Source organism: Nicotiana attenuata, chromosome 11, assembly GCF_001879085.1.
Source record: "Nicotiana attenuata strain UT chromosome 11, NIATTr2, whole genome shotgun sequence".
Taxonomy (NCBI): Eukaryota; Viridiplantae; Streptophyta; class Magnoliopsida; order Solanales; family Solanaceae; genus Nicotiana; species Nicotiana attenuata.
The window spans coordinates 33,394,072-33,415,033 of record NC_031999.1 but is presented as its reverse complement, the minus strand read 5'-3'; the positions used below and the strand labels follow the sequence as shown (position 1 = coordinate 33,415,033).

The window sequence follows — 20,962 nt, the reverse complement described above, 5'->3', positions numbered from 1 at the left end:
TAAGTAAGAAACTCGACCCCAAACCCCCCCCCCCCCGGGCCCACGTCTCGAAATCGGGTAAAATTTACAAATTCGGAATCCTCACACTCTCACGAGTTCATATATACAAAAATTACTCCAATCCGACATTAAAATCTTGAACAAAACTCCAAAATTAGGCCTAAGAACTTTTCCAATTTTTTTTCCAAATTTTCACCCCGAATTCGAATTTAAAGGATGAATTTAAGCATAGATTCGTGGAAATTAATCAAAACCGAGTAAGAATTACTTACCCAAAACACTCAGGTGAAATTCTCTCCCAAAATCGCCAATTCCGAGCTCCCAAATCAATTTCTAAGGTTTTGAGACTTAACCCTCGATTCTGCCCCTTTTTCTGACCAGTGGAACCGCACCTGCGTCTCTGGGACCGCACCTGCAGTCCCGCTTCTACGGAGACCATGTCGCACCTGCAACTTTTCATTAAACAAAGAATTCCGCACCCGCGACCCCCTTTCCGCAGATGCGGTGTCGCTTCTGCGGTGCATGGGCCGTATTGCGACCTAAGCCCAAAATGCCTAAGACCGCACCTGCGGTCCTCCTACCGCTTCTGCAGTGCCGCACCTATGGTCCAATACACGCAGGTGCGATTATGACAGGTTCAGCCAACTTCATATTTCTCCTAAGTCCAATTCAACTTCCATTAAGCACCCAAAACTCACCTGAGGCCCCCGGGACCTCAACCGAACCTGCCAACCAATCCTAAAACATCATACGAACTTATTCCAAGCCTCGAATCACATCAAACAACGCTAAAACCACAAATCACTCTCCAATCCAAGCCTAAGGATTTCCAAAACTTCAACTTTCCGCTTTCGATCAAAAGCCTATCAAACCTCGTCTGAATTACCTGAAATTTTGCACACACGTCCCAAATGACACAACGGACCTACTCCAACTTGCGGAATTCCATTCCGACCCTGATATCAAAATCTCACTATCGAACCGGAAACTTCAAAAATTCAACTTTCGGAATTTCAAGCCTACTTAAGCTACGGACCTACAAAACACAATCTGAACATGCCCCTAAGCCCGAAATCACCAAACGGAGCTAACGGAACCAACGGAATCCATTCTGAGGTCGTCTTCACACTGCTCCGTCTATGGTCCAAATTCTAAGGCTAAAACTCTCATTTAGGGACTAAGTGTCCCAACACACTCCGAAACACAAAACGAATCCTCCCGGCAACTTGCAATGGCAGAAATAAGCACGGGGAAAGCAGTTAATAGGGGATCGGGGCGTTAATTCTTAAAATGACTGGCCGGGTTGTTATAGCTGAACCATCCACCTGGGCAAAAAGGACCAGGTCTGCAGTGAAACCCAAACAAGTTAAAATCGCTAAAGAAGAGGAATGGAGTGGAGAAGAGGAAGACGAATCAGATAGTGAAAAGGGCAAGATGGTCAAGTTTGGGAAAAGAACTATTCTGAAGGGTAGACTCCTCAAGGATTTGGAGGAGTAATGGATGGTGATGCTGTTGAAAAAATTAGAAGTGCAAGGCTGGAAGGACATGGTCCTTCAGATGGATGGCAGGTTGGCTAGGGATGAAATAGTTGAGTTTATGGCAAATGCTGCAGTACAGGATGGAAGTGTTACCAGTGTGGTGAAAGGGGTGCAAATCTCTTTTGATATGAAGGAGTTGGGTGAAACTCTAGGTGTACCTACTGAGGTGTACAATGACTACACAAAGCTTAAGTGGCCAAGCCTAGAAAACCTTCCTACTGCCCTTGCCATTACCAGAAGTTCAGTAATAATGAGGAGGAAATGGAGCCTAAGGCTGTGTATAAGAGTGAGATGAAGCCATCCCACAAAGTGCTGCTCGAATTTGTCATCAAATGCATTCTGTCAAGGCAGGAAAGGAGGCACATTGCAAAATTTATGGATTTGGTTCTCATGGAGTGTTTAGACAGTGGAAGGCAAATAAATTGGAATGGGTTTATAATCCGACGTCTTGATAGGGTTATCAATGGCACCAAGTCCCATGCCATTCCATATGGCTTCATTCTCACAGCTGTGCTTGCACATTTTAAGGTGCCTTTGAAGAAGTGGGAGGTGGCTACAAGCAAAGATCACTTTGGGGTGAAAACTCTGATTGCTTGTGACTATGAGGTTCTTGTCACTCCTAATGAACCCGGTTCATCCAAGAAGGCACCAGTAAATAGCAAAGTCAGATCCTTGGTGCAGGAGAGTGAGGAAAAGGAGGCTGAGATAGCAAGGATGAAGACATGGTTGGCTGAGGTAGAATCTGAGAGAGATGCTCTCAGAACTGAACTTGCCAGGGAAAAGGAGAAGAATGATGGAATTCTTCAAGACATGCTGAAACTTCTCCAAGCCAATAACCCAGCACCTAGCTCTTCCAAGCCTTAACTTCCTAGCCTCGTGTAGTTCCTTCAGTGACCCATTTTGGGATGTTTTTCTGCTTGCTCATGTTTTTAGTATTTTTTTTTCCTTTTATGCTTTGTGGAAGAATCACATCACCTATCAATGAAATCAATAAAATCAATGAAATCTGTTGGTTTTTGCTCTAACTGTTTGTTTATATTTCTTTGATGGTTGAAAATCTTAGCTTGATCGATGATGATTAATCCATGATTGCATTTGGGATAGCCCCAGTGGCCCTGAGTAAGTTTTAAGATCTGGGTATTGCACTTCTTTTTGTGCAACTTTTCGATGATGCCAAAAAGGGGAAAAAGGTTGTGCTTTAAACAAGTGATGTTTAGCTTTGAACAGTGATGTTGATGTTTAGCTTTGAATAGTGATGTTTATAACCTAATGAACCTGGTCTTTGATGATAAGTGATAAAAAGGAAAAATGTTTCGAACATTGTGTTGATGTTGAGCTAAGTTGGAACAGGGCCTAAGCTAATGAAAAGCACAGATTTTGTCATCATCAAAAAAGGGGGAATTTGTTGGCCCAAGTGAAGGTTAGTTTTGAAGATTGACAAAGGAAGCTTAGGCATGAACCAGGTCCATCCCTTGTGGTGCATAGTTCGGATAGATTCCAGCATGTGGGATGCATGTGAAGGAGATAAGCTTAACTTGGTATATTTAATATCTCCTGATCGAAAAGGTTGCATAATTGATAAGGAGAAGGACTCCTTACTCAAAGAGAACACTGTCCAAGATAGGGAAGGAGTTAGAAAATGAGATCAACTAGTACTCTTCCACCAAGGAAGAGTAGCATTAGAACTTTAGTTATTTCTTCATCTACTAACTCTATAAATTGCAGGATGTTCTCACTTTACAGGAATGCACAAACGCAGAAGTTAAACAGGAATTGAGAGCAAAATAGTAAAGCATTTTGCAAGCAGTTCGTGTGTGATTCAAGTGTGCAAACCTGAAGCTACATGAACCAGATAGAAGAACCAGTTCCAAGTGTCTGTCTTTTATTCTAGTTCAATTGTAGTAGGTGTTCTCATATTGTACCTTTCAGCTTTATCTAGAGGCAATTGTAATAAGTACTCAGAGTATTCAAGTTAGAGTTAACTTGAAGTTGTACAGTTAGAGGCTGTTTGCCACAACGGGATTAGAGTTAATCCTAAGTTTACAAAAATCCTTTTTAAACAAGTTAACCTTCTTTACTGTGGAACAGATAACATCTTAAAAAAGAAAATGACAGTTTGTTATACCGAAAAACCACAATTATCGGTCGAGCTCATAAGCTAAGATATATAGAAAAAATCAAAGCGTCTACTATGGATAATTGCCTTAATATTTGGTTAATTTCTTCTCTATTTTTGAGTACTGGTGCATATATATGTATATATTTTTTTTTCTTTCATTTTGATTCTCTGCGTCTTTCAACAAAAGTTGTCTTACTGAAAAAGATAAAGACAAGTGCCTTTAATATAGAAAACTTTTTAGCAGTAGAGAAACTAGTTTTTTAATATCGGATTGACAGGGATTTAGATTAATTGACATAAAAAATGAAGATTATTTATATATACCTCAACTTACTAGGGCTTGAGATATACTAATAAATAGTTTTGTTATTGTTGTTCACAGCTAGCTAGGCATTGGTACGTGAATGGTGAGTGGTCTCTTTTTCTCCACTTGTGGTCCTATGGCATTCAAACTTTGATGGTTAACACCCATTTTCTTTCCCCAACATAGGAACTTCTTTCTTTTTTCACATATATAGTTAATGAGAATATAAAGAAGCGGGAATCAATGACAAGGTTTGAAGTCGTGACATTAAGATATAATATTAACTTTATGGCATCTTGACCACTGAGATGTCTCATTAGAAACAAGATGTTATGGGAAATTAGATGGAATAAATCACCCTCAATTGCAGCTAGGAATCTCATCTGATCAAGTAAGCTTTTTCTCTAGGTTAAATAAGATGGAATAAATATTCACTCATTCTAAGTAATGCACAATGCATGATTTGAGGAAATTAATAAATATGGGAAATGAATATTATACCTAGCAAATGGAGAAAGAAGCAGATACTTAAGCATTGTGATCATGGAGTCCAACAAAAGCTGTAACGACTAATTAAGGTTCTTTTTATCTGTAAACGGAAATAGCAAATATGAGAGATGGGAACACGAGTACTGAGTCAGTGAATAGGAATTACAGCATTAAAGCAAGCACGTACATAACAAAATATATAAAGGCAAGAAACAAGTGGAATCCCATCATCACAACTTCCTCCGAATAGTTTCTCTGCCCAACTAGCTAGCTTCAAATGTCTTTTATCCAATCTTGTTACTTAGCTTCGTTACACAGGCATACTCTTTTTTCCTTAAATCATGTAAATTCACTATTTCGGAGCAGTTACCATATTAGAACCGATTGGCTCTTTTGTTTTTCTAATTTTCTTCTTCTAATTATCAGTTTTAGTAGTTAATGGTGTTTACGCGTAAAACGATACAGTTGAATTTATAACATGGTTTATAAACAAGTGAATTGATTTGACCCTAAAACGATAAATAAATAAATAAATAAATAAGAACAAAGATTAGATTAACGAATAAAATTAAAAGAAATACAAGCCTGGCCGAGGACTTAGCCTTTCCGATGACGAGAGCAAGAAATATTACAAGTGTTTAAGTTTTATGTAGTAAGAGAATAGATTACAGCTTTTGTGTGCAGAATGTTTCATGTCCCTATAATGGTTGTTAATCCTGCTATTTATAACTCTACTTAGGGAGGCAGGATCTTAAAATCAAACTTCCCTTGAATGAGAATAAAAACATCATTTATGGGTGTATGACGGCTATCTTTGAACGCAAATATTCTTTGTAATGGCTGCTCATTAAATGTTTATCCGATGTCAAGCCTTTGAATCTCTATTATCGGCTATGCTTCCTTTGATATCTAACCGGTACCGTTTACACACTTCACACCCTGTGCTAGTTATTTGTTGACTCATATTTTGCTTGTCTTCTGTTTCACGTATCACTTTATCATTCGACCACCTGTTTTCAACTAATCTTACCCCACTAATAGTCCCCCTACTTTTATATGACGCAACCCAGTATTATAGGGAAGTAGATAAGAATTGTTTTCATGGTAGGAAAGTTCCTGAACGGTCTCTGACATTTGAAAGGACGCACGTCTTCTCGCATTTAATAACCCAAAAACATGTTGCCCCGTGATTTAGCAAGTATTTTCGCCTGTTTTCGGGGTAATCATGACCACAATTTTTGCCGTCTATAAATTCTCCGCTACTCATCACTCTAACTTTCTTACTTTTACTATTTTCACAACTCTTTCTCTTTCTTTGAATTTCCTTAGAGCTTTTCTACAACGTTCAACTTTCTCAATGAGAATATCTTTTTCTAAACTTTTACCACCATGTGTTCTTACATTGTTACCTTCGAAAATACTGATCTACTCTTTGGTTCAGGCCCAAATAAAAATAAAGCCATAGAGGTTGACGTTGAGTCTGAACCTCCAACTGTTAACACTATCATACCACTCCATCTCATCACTACATCCGATCTTCAAGAACAAACTACATTTGCAAATTCTCAAAGCCGTAGGTTTTGGACAGGTCGTAGGCACCCCTCCTTCATTCGTCCTTCTAGTATCCTTACTGTGAAGGAGGACTGCAACTTCTCCAGTGTCGAAATCCTCACCTCAGATGGTGTAAAACAAGTTACCTACTCCAGAGAGGGGTTTATGTATGTACATATCCTTTTACTTTGGGTCCCTTCTCCTTGGGGTCGAATGAAGGACTTGACCAAATAATTCTGGAATTTTGCTGCCAGTACCAGGTCTGCTTGGCACAAGTAGGCCCATCGATATGGTGTATGGTGTCCTGCCTTCGGCAGTTGTGCACCAAGACCGGGGAAACACTAACTCTCGCACATATGATGAATCTCTACTCTCCCCAAGCTTTTTTGTGTGGGAGTGCTAAACTTCAGTAGGTGTGGCCACCACGCCCTTCTCACCAGTGTGGACGATGACAACGACCGCAGGTGGATGGAGCGGTTAATTGTTATAGCTACTAGGGACATCATCCCGATCACAACTCCAGCCTTCCCCGAGTCGTGGAATCTTTTTCGTAATCTTCGGATATTCGTTTTCCTTTCTTCGTAGAAAGATAATTTCTTGCTTTGCTGATTTTTTTCTTCGTTTTCAGCTACTTATTGGAAACCACCACCGGTTCACGGTCTGGACGGATAGGTTCAAAAAATTTCAGGATATAACAACTCTAGAATCTTGTTGGTGGAAAAATGGCACCTAAATACGGGTGAAAGGCCAAGAACCATGGTAAGCCAAAATTCTTCTTTCTTTCATCCTTGCTCGAACACAAGAAGCCTCGTGAATAAATTGCTAACTCTATTTATGCTTTATACAGGGCTTCTGACGTGTTTCGTTGTGTGCCCTGACGTTAATGTTCTTGATGACCCGATGGAGACTGCACAAGTGTTGCAAGGTGCCCTTAATCGAAGGAGGCCTCGTGTAACTGCTCGCACGTCCGGTAAAGGTGCTTCCTCTCAGACTCCCCAGCCCAAAAAAACAAAAAGGAGACAATCCTCCTCGATTCGGACTCAAGGGAAAAGAACAAAGAAAACAACATCCGAGCCGACCACAGTAGTCCTCGATGATGAAAGGGAAGACAGTGATGAAGAGGTTTCCCTCTAAAGGAGAAAAAGATCTTCATCATCTCAACCGGATGCTCAGTTGGGGGGAGCTCCAAAATTTATCGTTAGAGGAAGTTTAGGCGCTTTGGGGGGGAGATGGGTTTAGTTGAAAATGTTGATTCCCGTTTCTGATCCCTGTCGATGCTCCCGGTCTGAGGAGTTCGGCCCCTGACCTTTCTCTGTCACCAACTGCCGAGGCGGCCACAATTGTTGTCCCCTCCGTACCAGCTTCTTTTCTCCATCTACACCAGCCAATGATCCCAGCCAGAGGAGTTCGGCCCCTGACCTTTCTCTGTCAGCGACCGCCGAGCCGGCCACAACTGTTGCCCCTTCCGTACCAGCTGCCTCTTCGCCATCTACATCAACATCTTCCTACCTATCTACACCAATTTTCCATTCTTCACCAGCACTGAGTGCTTCTCCTCCACCGTCATCAACCTATCAAACGGGGAATGTCGCCCCTCCACGGTCTCCCGATTATGGGAACTTGGGAAATAACTATTCGGCACCTTCCCTAGATCCTCGTGGAAGGCGAAGCGCCACTCTTTTGGTTTCAAAGGAGTTCCATATTCTCTCAAAGCCAGTGGAGCTTGCCAATTACCGAAAGCCGCTGGCTTCAGCAAAAGATTGGAAGAAGATGGACTCCCTTTCGGGGGCCTCGTAAATAATAGCATGCACTGCTCGGCACGGGTAACAATCGCACTCTTTTCCATCTTTTTCCAACTTACGTTTCGAAGTAATAACCTTGGTTTTATTCCTCCTCCAGGCCAACTTTCTTGCCTCCGAGGGCCTGCAGAGACTGGTCTAGACAAGCAAAATCTTGCTTCAAAACGAGACCAACTGTCCGAGAGGAATTTTTGGAAAGAATGTTTCATTTGTGGACAAGGTTAAGTCACGAGATCAGGTTTAAATTTATATATTTTCTTAAAGCTAAAGTTGACTGCTTGGCATGGTCGCATTCGGATATGACAGGAAATCCATTGGAGGTAGCGATCCACAAACTTAGCTTGGATCCGAACTTCCCACCGGTAAGACAAAGAAACTCCCGATAGCAGAGGTCAGGAACAAGTTTGTTAAAGAAGAGGTAACTCGACTACTCAATATCGGTTCAATCCGGGAGGTAAAGTATCCGTAATGGTTAGCCAACGTAATTGTAGTACCCAAGAAAATAACAAATTTAGGATGTGCGTAGACTATAAATATTTGAATAAGGCGCTCCCCAAAGACTCTTTCCCATTGCCAAATATTGATCAAATGATTGATGTGACGGCCGGACACGAGTTTATGAGTTTTCTTGACGCTTACTCCGAGTATAATCAGATTAGGATGAACCCGGAAGATTAAGAAAAAACTTCTTTCATGACAAACTTCAGCATATATTGTTATAATGTGATGCCTTTTGGGCTTAAGAACGCTGAAGCCACTTATCAGAGGCTCATTAATAAATGTTTGAAAAGCAGATAGGAAAAACCATGGAAGTATATATCGATGACATTTTAGTTAAGTCTTTAAATGCAGGAAATCATCTGAAGCATCTCCAAGAAACTTTTGACATCCTAAGGAAGTACAACATGAAACTCAACCCCGAGAAGTATGCCTTCGGGGTCGGCTTCAGAAAGTTCTTGGGGTTTCTAATCTTACAAAGAGGGATCGAAGAAAACCCCGACAAAATTAAAGCGATCAAGGACATCCCGAGTCAGCTAACAAGCATAAAAGAAGTGCAGAGATTTACCGGTAGGTTGGCGGCTTTAAGCAGGTTCATCTCAAGATCTTCGGAGAAGTGCCACCACTTATTTTCTCTTTTGAAAAAGAAGAATGACTTCGTGTGGACTGCGGAATTCCAGCAAGCATTGAAGGACCTAAAATGGTACATGTCTAGTCCTCCGTTGTTGTCAAAACCAGAGGAAGGTAAACAAATGCAAATTTATTTAGCAGTCTCGGAAGTACCGGTAAGTGTCGTTCTGGTTCGAGAAGATGAAGATAAGCAATTTTCTATTTATTACGTTAGTAAAATACTATCAAAAGGGGAGACACAATATCCACACCTAGATGAAGGTATGCAATTTTCTGTAACTTTTGCCTCTAGCACCGGGAGGCGTGCAGCAACCTTATAACTTTCAGCCAAAAGTTGTTCCCATTTGGAAGCAAGTCTTTGTTTATCTAGGATCAACCTTTGCAGACCCTCAGAAGCAAGGAGGTTGGCCTAAAGGTGTTTACCGGGTGGGCCGGGCCGGGTTGAGAAAAAAAGTGACCGGCCGGTCACCAATCCGAGCCGGTTATCGGTTTTTCAAACCGGGCTTAACGGGTTCGGGCTTATCCGAGTAAAAACTGAACCGGAACGGTTTACGGGTCCAAGGGGCCGGGCCGGGTTTATGTTATTATTATTTAATTTTTTTTTGTATTTTGGATGACTATCATAATTTATATTAATATAAAGTAAAAATATATAACAAAAAGATAATCTTATAAAAAGAGTGTTTGAATAAAGGATGCAAAGGCTTTAAAATCCTTATATTTGAAATTTTGAATATTTCATTAAGAATTTAAGATAATAGAATACAATGAAGATGGAAAAATAATTGTACTTATAATTTCCACGTTCTTTTTTTATTTCAAACTTAGAAATTAAAGTTTACATTTAACAACAACTAAATTAATCAAAAATAAGTAAATTCAAAGGTTTTGCATTACCTTAGTAAGTTCTTCATAATCAATATGAACTTCTTGGCCATCTTCTGGAGTGTTAAATTCATATGGGTTACCATGTGTTAATATATCTCCAAGTTCCTCGTCTTCTGGTTTATCAACATCTTCACGTCTCTGATTTCTTAGTTCCAATCTAATCCAATCTCTGAAACATACTAAAACTTCCAAAGCTTGCTTAATAAGTGACGGGTGTCTCCTAGTTGTTGTCTTGCTTGACTAAATGCACTCTCTGATGCAACAGTTGAAATTGGCACATTCAGCACGTCCCGAGCCATAGCGGAAAGAACAGGAAATTGCTTTTCATTCTCATGCCACCATCCAACTGTGAAAATTCCTTTGTGCAAGGCTCTTTTTGCTTTTGCAAGTAGAATTGAAGTTCATCAATGTTCCTGCTACTGGTTTGAGTGGTAGGAAATGTAGACCAAATATTAAAACCATCAAGGCCTTCATCATCATCCATAGTAGTAGATGCAGTAGAAGTGGTACAATGCATAGTGGGATTAACATTGCCTACATTAAGATTAACATTATCAATTATATTTGCATAATAATTATATAATTATTGTAAATAATCATTTAGCTTGTTCATACAACAATATGTATCTGATGGGACTAAATTTTTCCAGAATTATAAAATCCTGAAATTATAATTCCTAGACTAATTTATCTCACCTGAGAGGTGAGATAAAAATTATTCCAAGTCTGATGGGATAAGGTGAGATAAAATAGAATATCCGAGATTAAGTCTGGGATTCCCGAGTACCAAACGACCCCTTAATGCTTAGATGTGTATGTTAAGATAGGATATAAACTATTAGATTAGTAGCTGCTTACAAGAATTATGCAGGAGGCTATGCAAGTTTTTGTGCTTTGTAAATATTACTTGGTAAATATAATTCTTTTACTTACCAAAAAAAAAAAATCTATTGTGTACCATACTTTTTCTTTGCAATATTGTAAGTTTATTCTTCATATTATTGGTGCATGACATCATAAGATGACGGTAAATAATACTATGTATCCAAACATTGTATGCATCAAAACAATATAACACATTATAATATATTATAAACGATACGTAACAACCATCCAAACAAGTGGAAGTTCTGCAAATGAAAGTATAGTCATAGATAATTACCGTGCTATATCAGAAACCAATATAGTAACAATAGAAAATATAATAACGAAAAAATAAAAAATTCACCGGGAACGTGCATAGAGCTTTTTAAACAGCAACACCTAGCTTGAGAATTTAAGATTTTCGTGTTTTCCTCCTTTTCTCCTTTATTATCTTCCAAACAAGAAACTCCAAAGCTCCAACACGCTGACATGTGGAGTTGAGTATTGAAAAGGAATGATTCTTTGAAATGCAACAGAAAGCTTGATTCATAGGCTGTAGTTACTCATATTCACCAGCCTCTCCATGACCAGCAAGCATCCAGATGCTTAACAGTTCCATTCTATCCTTATCGCATATCCTATCTTTCTCTTTTGGCATATTTCAGTGTCATCTTCTGACTATTGCTTATTCCCTTCAGATATGCACAACATCTAACTTTAATGGCATATATATCTGTATATATCATAACTCAGGCTATTTAGAGGAGCCAACACTAGTTAACATCACAAACAGTGATGCACTAACCAATTAGTACCGGCATAAATATTCACAAAGCATCAGTAATGTACATAAATTCCAAAGTAGATCACGTATGAAACCAGAACTATTTACAGAATAGCGACATGCTCAAGAAGTTCAAGGCTGTTGATGCAATATAACTCTTAACATTATTAAAAGACAGAAGATATTTGAAAGTACAAAATTACAAAGAGCTCTAATATTATCTGAACAACAACGTTTCATGGTCCGTGTCTTGAAAGGGACAAGCTGAAGCTCACAGAACTACTTCCATATTTGCTGTGGCTGCTTCGGGATGGTAATGCAGTATTTCCTTCCACATCATTTCCCTTATTGTCTGTTCCCCTAAATCCTCATCTATGTCGAGGTCGATAGGAACCTGTGCTGGGGGATCACATCTTGGATCATATAGGGGAGACATGTATGGATGTTGAAGCGCTTCTGTAACACTTATTCTTTTTGAAGGATCAAACACAAGCATCTTCTGTAGCAGATCAATGGCCAAAGGATGGGCATGGGGATAGAGTCGGGAAAAGGGTGCTCCATAAGAGTATGGAAGTGATTTTATGTAGTTTCTCGCCTTCTGGTTATCAATAAATCTAAGATCTTCTTCCCTCTGGCTGCCAAGGATGTTGATGATCAATTTAAGCTGGTTAAGGCACTCCTTACCTGGAAAGACCGGTTTCCTTCCAAGGAGCTCAGCAAAAATGCAACCAACAGACCATACATCGATGGAAGTTCCATAGTTGTCACAGCAGAGCAGGAGCTCCGGTGCCCTATACCAGCGTGTAACAACATACTCAGTCATGAACTGGCCTTTGCCATTGCTTGTACGTGCAAGCCCAAAGTCACAAATTTTTAAATCACAGTTAGCATTGATAAGTAGGTTCCCAGGCTTCAAGTCACGATGAAGAATGTTTGCAGAATGGAGATACTTCACACCTCGAAGCAACTGCATGCAAATGTCAATTTAGTTTTCAGAAGAGAAAAAGGTAAAATCGGCAAATCTGATATCTAGGGAATTTTGTCGATCTTTTTTTATTTTTCTTTTGAGTAAACTCCAACCCCACCCCACCCCCCACCCACCCACCACAAAAAAAAAAAAAAACAGGAGTTGACAATGGCCCTTTTCCCACTTTACTCCCTTGGTGACTCGAACCTCTAACCTCATAGTTGGAAGTGGAAGATCTTTAATAGCTCATCCAATCCTATTTAGGTTACAATTAGCTCCTAGTTCTGACTTCTAATACATATTGGATTCCATGTCTAACTTAGCTTTGTAAGATTGATCTCCAATTTATCCATTTGAGAGAAGAATGAGAAAAGAGAAGGAGCAGATGATACATTCTGACTCCACATATATATATCCCCATATCAAATGACAAAACTGCCCTATCATGGGGCATGTGTTGGGCAAGCATGAAGAATTAACCAAAGAAAGCCATATGGTTGTTCACTTCGAAAATTCTATTGCTCAAAACAAAGCTAAATTAGACATGGAACCCAAGAAGCAAATTTAAAATTTGGGAAAGGAGACGACTATGGATTAGCAGAATTTTGCAGAAGTGTAAATGGACCAAAACGACAATAAAGTTAGAGATAACTTTTGACACGTTTTGAGTTCTTCAAGGTGTAAGGAGAGACACAAAAAAACTCTTAAAACAAGGCCACAAGGACCTCATCGGAATCTTGGCTTGAAAAGATGCTACTGCAAAAGGGGGGAGAACTTTTTCAAACAAGGCGCAAGGACCTCAGTGACAAATTTCTTAAAGAACTGGTTTTGGTCCTTTACTATAACATATGGGTGAGTGGCATCGGAAAAACGCCATGCCACAAGAAGTTTGTTCCGAGAGAAAGTAGGATAATCTTTTCCTTTATTTTTTGATGACCTAATCTTTTCCTTTATTTTTTCATCAGCAAACATAATTAGAAGGTAATATCAGGAAAATAACTGCTAGAGACGTATGAGTGGAATCATAACTTAAAAGAGCTAGAGTAAGATATAACTGCTAGAGACATGATTCTACTTAGTCGTGTAACTACTGCATATCCAAGTTAGCTATAGATAATGCCTATTTCACTAATTTATCAGACTAAATGAGACAAGGAATATGTTTAAAGCATCATTTAGATATATTCAGGAGATATGCTTTTCTTTTGATAGTGAATTGAAACTAGTGTTTGAAACAATCACGTCATTTCTTTTAAGGAGATGCATAGTATGTGCTAGATAAAGTTACAAACCGCGCTAATTTAATTTAAGATTCAGCTTGTTATCCATGTTCATACGGGCCATATTCATAACCTATGTAACCTGATTACTTTTAAGTGGCATATCTATTAGTATCCTGTGCTAAACAGCTATTTCTTTTCCAAAACAAAGCATGTAAATAAAGTGATATTTTTTTCTTTTTGTTTTGAACCTGGGTTTCAGGGGTAAGCCAAAGAATGTAGTTACGAAATAATGATTCACATTCAGTTCATCAGACGTAATTTGCATTCTAGACTTAAAGGAATTTCAGGTTGATTTCATCGTAGATAATTTCATGGCCGATTCAACTGCCGAGTTTATTTCTTTTGAAGTGCTTCAAGTTATTTGATTTATCAAGCACGAGAGTTCTCAGTTCTAATGTTCCTTAATATGTCCAAGGCGTGACAAATTTCACTTCTTTTGCCATTAAAAATGGAAGGAGTATAATACTTGAAAGTAATTTCAGTAGGCAACATAAAACTTCCATTTAGAAACAATGGGGAACATGCTTGGTAAGAAAATACTGTTTTAGAAGGATTTCTACCTACTTGATGTATTTGTTGTCCATTCCATCAAAGGTGGAGAAGAGAATTAACAGATAATGCTTTGGGAAGGTAATGCTACTAACAGGAAGATGCACTTAGTTAAATGGCAAAAGATCTCTAGAAACAAAAAAGGGGGCAAAAGTCTTGGAAGCTAAGAGATCTTAAACTACACAATAAGTGCTTGTTATTTAAAAAGTTATGGAAGTTGAATGATGGTAAAGATGTTGTATGGAAATCTATTGTTATCACTAAATATGGCAAAGAAGGCTCTTGGGATCCAAAACCTGTCTACTTACTGTGAGGATGATTAGATGGTTGGAAAAATCTTCCTTTTTTTTTTTTTTTTTTTAGGGGGGGGGGGGGGGGTTGGATTTTAAGAAAACAATAATCCTAAAAGTTATTCGGCTTTCCCATGTCCAAAAGATGAAGGTGGCCGAAATGAGGATGTTGAGATGGATGTGCGAGCATACCATGCTAGATAGAATTAGAAATGGAGTTATTCAGGACAAGTGGCCCCTGTGGAGGGAGGACAAGATGCGGGAGGCGAGACTTAGATGGTTCGGGCATGTGAAGAGGAGAGGTACAGATGCACTGGTGAGGAGGTGTGAGAGGTTGGCTCTGGAGGGCCTAAGAAGAGGTAGAGGTAGGCCGAAGAAGTTGTGGGGAGAGGTGATTAGGCAAGATATGGCATTGGTCCAGCTCACTGAGGACATGATCATGGATAGGAAGGTGTGGAGGCGAAGAATAAAGGTAAAGGTTTAGGATAGGTCGCCTAGGGTGGTCCTTTTCCGTAACAGTAGCTTTAGTACATGAGTTAGCGTTATTTATGTATTTTTGTATTCCTTGACTTCTGTGATTATTTGTTGTTGCTTTCGTTCCGGCCTTCTGATTACAATACTCAGTTTTAGTTTTGTATCTTTGTATTTTTGCTTTGGTTTTCTAATTGGTGTGCTTACTGCTGCCCTTCCTTTTATCTTTCCTAAGCCGAGGATCTTCCGAAAACAGCCTCTCTGCCTTCTTGGAGGTAGGGTAAGGTCTGCGTACGCACTACCCTCCCCATACCCCACTTGTGGGATTACACTGGGTCTGTTGTTGTTGTTGTTGTAATAATCCTAAAAGTGGGAAATCGGAAGAGAATTTGATTCTGACTAACAGATGGTGTGAAGAAAGGTTGCTCAAGGATGTTTTTCCGTTATCTATTCAGTATAGTCAGAAATAAAGATTGCCTGTAGGCAGAATGGAAAGAAGAGGATTTCTTCTTCTCTGCAGTAGGTGCTTCTTGTGTGAAAATTCAGTGGAAACAGTGAGCCACTTACTGCGACTTTTCATGAAAAATCTGAACACTATTTCTGAAATATTTCATTGGTTGATGCCTCAGAGTTTCAGCGAATTACTTAGCATCTGGCAATCACATAGCACTGACAAGATATTCAAGCTGATCTGGAGGGAAATTCCTTTACGCATTGCATGGGAAATACGGCTGGAACGAAATAGAAGATGCTTTGAAGGAAAAATGGAGTTCATAGGAGTTATAAAACTTAAATGTATTCAGAATTTATTGTACTGGTACAAAGGGATTGTTGCTACTGATTTGGAAGAATTCAAGTCCAAAATTTTGTTTCTTTGTCAGTACCCTCGTGGTACTGAAAGAGTGAAAGTTGAATAAAAGTTAAAGAACTTAACAGCGAGAGGACCCTTAAACTTGGCCCTTCATGAAAAAACTCAAACAGCATTTGGAATTTCAGAGTACCTATTAGTACTATGTTCACTCCAGAACCAAAATTCAAAGATTACTTAGTTATATGTTTAGTTGCTTGAATGAGTACACTAGTCATAGAGCTAGTAGAAGACAACCATAAATGAGAAAGAAGGAAAAGAAGAATCATCACAAGGCTGCCAAGTAGTCATTATATTCATATTGGCTAAAACTGGAAATTTCCTTCCGACAACAAAAACATCAAAATATCACACTTACCCGATTTGAAGCAGAAAAGTCAAGTTCAACGAACCAATTCCTCATCATAAACTACTTCAGTATGACAAAGTAAATCATGTTGAAGATGCACTTCAAAAGATTGCAAGTAAATATAGCTAGTGGTCTCAAGGTACCTGAAATAGGAAATACTGGCAATGGTCGTTTGTGAGTGTTTGAGGGGATTTGATGATCTGATGTAAATCTGTATCCATTAACTCATAAACCAAATAAACATCTTTGAAACTTGTCTTGTGGATTGGCATCATAACATCTTTCAAAGCAATCACATTTTCGTGCCTAAGATGGCGAAGGAGCTTTATTTCACGCAAAGTTCTCAGGGCGTCAATATGATTATCAAAGGCATTGTTTATCTTCTTGATTGCAACCTTCTCACTGGTTTCCTTGTTAACAGAAGAGCAAACAATTCCATATGCTCCTCTACCAATTGGTTTGATGGGAACATACTTTGTGTCAATCTCAAACAAAGATTGCCACATCGAATAGTAATGTTTCCCCGGGCTCCTAATCCCATTTGGAGGTTCAACTCGAGTTGCCATATTCCTAAATCTGTTGAAAACCAGGCCAAATATTTAAGAGACAACTTTTAAAATAACAACTTTAAAAGCAACAAAAGAACAAATATCCAAAATGCAACCCTAAAAATAGAAACTTGAAAAGCAGTAAAAGAAGCAAAATCAAATAAGAACCCATTAAAATAAAAGCACTAAAAAGAAGCAAATCTAAATATGCAACCATAACAAAAATAGAAACTTTATGCAGAAAGCACTCACCTTTAACTATCCAACACCTTGAGTCACTTCAATAAACTAAGTACATCTTCAACCCCATCTCACAAAGTTTCGATCTTTGTAACAAATCTTCATAGCAATCCTGTTTTCAAGAAATTCCCATCATCCACTTAGGTTGAGCAACCTCACTGTTCTGCCTCAAATTTATCCAAACCCAATAAGCAATAACCCGAGTTAGTTCAACTACAACACAGCTTTCTATTAATGTATATATCCTGGAGGTATTAGATCAGGAAAGATCCAAATTAATATGTCTCGCTGTTCTGTGATTTTCCGTAAGTGTAATAATAATACATATAGAAGGCAAGGGTATAAAATATATACAAATTTCGCGTGTCAACTTGATTCGTTATCTTGTCAACGTCATCTGAAATTGAACCAGCAGAGGACACATATACCTAGTAGTAGTTGTAAAAGGAAATATATTTCCATAATTTGCACTCTTCCACTTCAATTTAGATCAGGTAGATTAATTCGCACCAAGTTTAAACAAGAAAAAGATTTTTAAAATTTGTGATCCTTTTGCGGAGCGATGATATAAAAAAAAAGTTTATTAAGAATAAAATAGGTAAAATAAAAAGTTTAAAGTTAAATTATTTCTGAATTTATAAATATAGGCATTACTTAATTTGAATCAAACTAAAAAGAAAAATAACTCGTCTTTCTTTAAAACGGAAGTCATTTTCACTCTATTTTGGACTCTCTGAGTGTGCGCACTGTTATAAGTGCCAATTTTGTGTTGGGTCCACATGGCCATCTTATGTGGGGCTAAGTTTACCAGTAGCCACTTTTAGGCCTATTAATTTATTATTATTCAATATTTACAAAGTATTTAAAATATAGCTCACTATTTGGTATATTTTGCTTTATCGATATCAAATCATAGCCCCTTAAAGTCATGACGATAAACACTTTCTATATACACATTCTGAATGTGTTTTATTTTATCATCAAACATCCCTGAGAGTTGTATGCGTAAAAAGTATTTATGTAATTATGGAAGGATCTTATTGCTAGAATAAAAAATAAATATCGTGTTAAAATATCATGGTATAGCCAGTTTTCATACTGGTCAATGAAAAATAGCCATTATTTTGCTGCAACAGGGACCGGTCCAGTATAATATACGGGAGTTCTGGTGCATTTGTGTACGAACTCCAGCATATTAAGCTGGACCGGTATACTTTGCTAACTCCTGTAAAATTTGCGGGAGACTGGAGCACCAGTGCTCCAAACTCCAGTATATTATACTGGACAATTATACTTGCTGGAATTCCCGTAAAATTTGCGGGCGTATTTTTCCGGATTTTGAACAGTGTTTTCGCTCAGATTTAAAGTGGCTAAATTTCGATGACTTTTGAAACTTGGCTATTTTTCAACGACCAGTGATAAATCTGGCTATTTTTGAATTTCTCCCAAATATGGTGCCTAATTTCCATGACCAGAATGCATAATCATTAAACTGAATCATTCAATCAAAATTTCCGCAGATAGGACAATCCTTTATAGATCGACCTTTAAAGAATCCCTTAAATCTATTAACACTAGAAGAACAAGTCTATATCAATAGTAAATTATCATGTTTAGACCGTTATCCACCCACATAATGTATGTATTATTTCAAAACAAATTAAAGCTTTAGTTCTATTCACTCATTTTCTTATCTGTACAAAGAAGAAGTGGGTCTTTGCCACTTTTTGAAGTTGTGTCTATTTTTTAAATATATCTCAAATATTGACTGTGTTTTAAACTACAACCCTAAAAGTTGCCCTCTTCCCAATTAATCGTTAAAATAGCACAGGCTAGCCAGTTTTCGGACTGGTCATTCAAAAATAGCCAGCGTTTGTCAAGTCATTGAAAAATAGTCACTATTTTGCTGCAACAGAGACTGGTCCAACATAATACACTGGAGTTCGGTGCACCTGTGTATGAACTTCCAGCATATTATGCTGGACTGGTATACTTTGTTGGATCTAGTATAATATACTGGAGTTCCAGTATACTTTGCTGGAACTCTAGTATAATATACTGGAGTTCCAGCAAAGTATATTGGAGTTTTGTAGGAGAAACGGTGTGGAGAAACACCACATACTGACGGAATGGTGGGTTGCTCGTTCGTCGTACATTTTTTAGGTTGTTTGGCACTACTTTGGCTGTCGTTTTATGTATGAAGTGATTAGGGTGTGTGGGTTATTTTGTGGTATATTGTGATGGAGATAAGGTTGGAAAATGATGCATACATTTTGTTATTGTTGTGTTCTTGTTGTTGTTGGTATATGGTGTTGGAGGAGTGCCTTGTTACAGGGGGATGCTGCCCAAATTTACGTAAATGAGCTATTAATTTAAGTTGCGGACTTAGCCTTTACTCAGCACTGATTTTAAATCTCCTTATGTTGTGGTAGATTGAATTGAGTTGAGTTGTTTGAAGAATTGCTTGGAAGGTATTAAGGACTCAACGGAGTTAAGGTATGTTAAGGCTAAACATTTCCTTCATTTTGGCATGATCCCGTAACTATATGCATTTGATACCGAGGCATAAAGAGAAGTTCTAATTCATAAATTTATGTACATTATCCTAGTCTCATAAGCTACAGTATTCTTCCTTATCAGGACTTCATATTCAGCTTAGTTTTGTCTTCTTTCAGCCAAGAGATCAGAAGAAATAGTCAGAAATCAACATTTAACAATCGATAACAACTCAAGGTATAAAGGGAGCAATATAAGTAATTAACACAATGATGATATGTGCAGTTTGTTCAAAATACAGGAATTTAGATATGCTTTCAAGTATAACAGTTAAGGTCCATCACAGATAAAATTTGTGGCTAGACCGTGCTATTTTTACCATCTTATGTGGGGCTAAGTTTACCAGTAGCCACTTTTAGGCCTATTAATTTATTATTATTTAATATTAACAAAGTATTTAAAATATAGCCCAATATTTGGTATATTTTGCTTTATCGATATCAAAGCATAGTCCCTTAAAGTCATCTCGATAAATACTTTCTATATACACATTCTGAATGTGTTTTATTTTATCATCAAACATCGCTGAGAGTTGTATGCGAAAAAAATATTTATGTAATTATGGAAGGATCTTATTGCTAGAATATATATAAAAATCGTGCCTAATTTCCATGACCATAATGCATAATTATTAAACTGAATCATTCAATCAATTTCCGGAGATAGGACAATCCTTTATAGATCGACATTTAAAGAATCCCTTAAATCTATTAACACTAGAAGAACAAGTCTATATCAATAGTAAATTATCATGTTTAGACCGTCATCCACCCACATAATGTATGTATTATTTCAAAACAAATTAAAGCTTTAGTTGTTTTCACTCATTTTCTTATCTGTACAAAGAAGAAGAAGTGGGTCTTTGCCACTTTTTGAAGTTGTGGCTGTTTTTTAAATATATCCCAAATATTGACTGTGTTTTAAACTACAACCCTAAAAGTTCTCTCTTCCCAACTAATCGTTAAAATAGCACGGGCTAGCCAGTTTTCGGACTGGTCATTCAAAAATAGCCAGCGTTTATCAAGTCATTGAAAAATAACCACTATTTTGCTGCAACAGAGACCGCTCCAACATAATATACTAGAGTTCGGTGCACCTGTGTATGAACTTCCAGCATATTAGGCTAGACCGGTATACTTTGCTGGCTCCAGTATAATATACTGGAGTTCTAGTATACTTTGTTGGAACTCTAGTATAATATATTGGAGTTCCAGCAAAGCATACTGGAGTTTTGGAGGAGATACGGTGTGGAGAAACACCACATAGTGACGGAATGGTGGGCTGGTCGTTCGTCATTAAATTTTTAGGTTGTTTGGCACTACTTTGGTTGTCGTTTTATGTATGAAGTGATTTGGGTATGTGGGTTGTTTTGTGGTA

At 38.1% G+C, this 20,962-nt stretch overlaps 1 protein-coding gene and 1 long non-coding RNA gene across 2 annotated transcripts; one reads left to right on the top strand and one right to left on the bottom strand.

The window, feature by feature from the left end:
* Window positions 11,455–17,458, bottom strand: LOC109234328 (mitogen-activated protein kinase homolog NTF3-like). The gene is made up of 3 exons (XM_019400268.1): window positions 17,042–17,458; window positions 16,385–16,817; window positions 11,455–12,431 (listed from the first exon to the last, which is right to left on the bottom strand). Exons 2-3 carry the CDS (start codon window positions 16,805–16,807, stop codon window positions 11,736–11,738), a joined length of 1,119 nt encoding a protein of 372 aa, XP_019255813.1. The 5' UTR covers window positions 16,808–16,817; window positions 17,042–17,458; the 3' UTR covers window positions 11,455–11,735.
* Window positions 12,404–15,897, top strand: LOC109234329. Its single transcript, XR_002069179.1, has 2 exons — window positions 12,404–12,471; window positions 15,654–15,897. It is a non-coding gene; the product is annotated as an uncharacterized LOC109234329 (long non-coding RNA).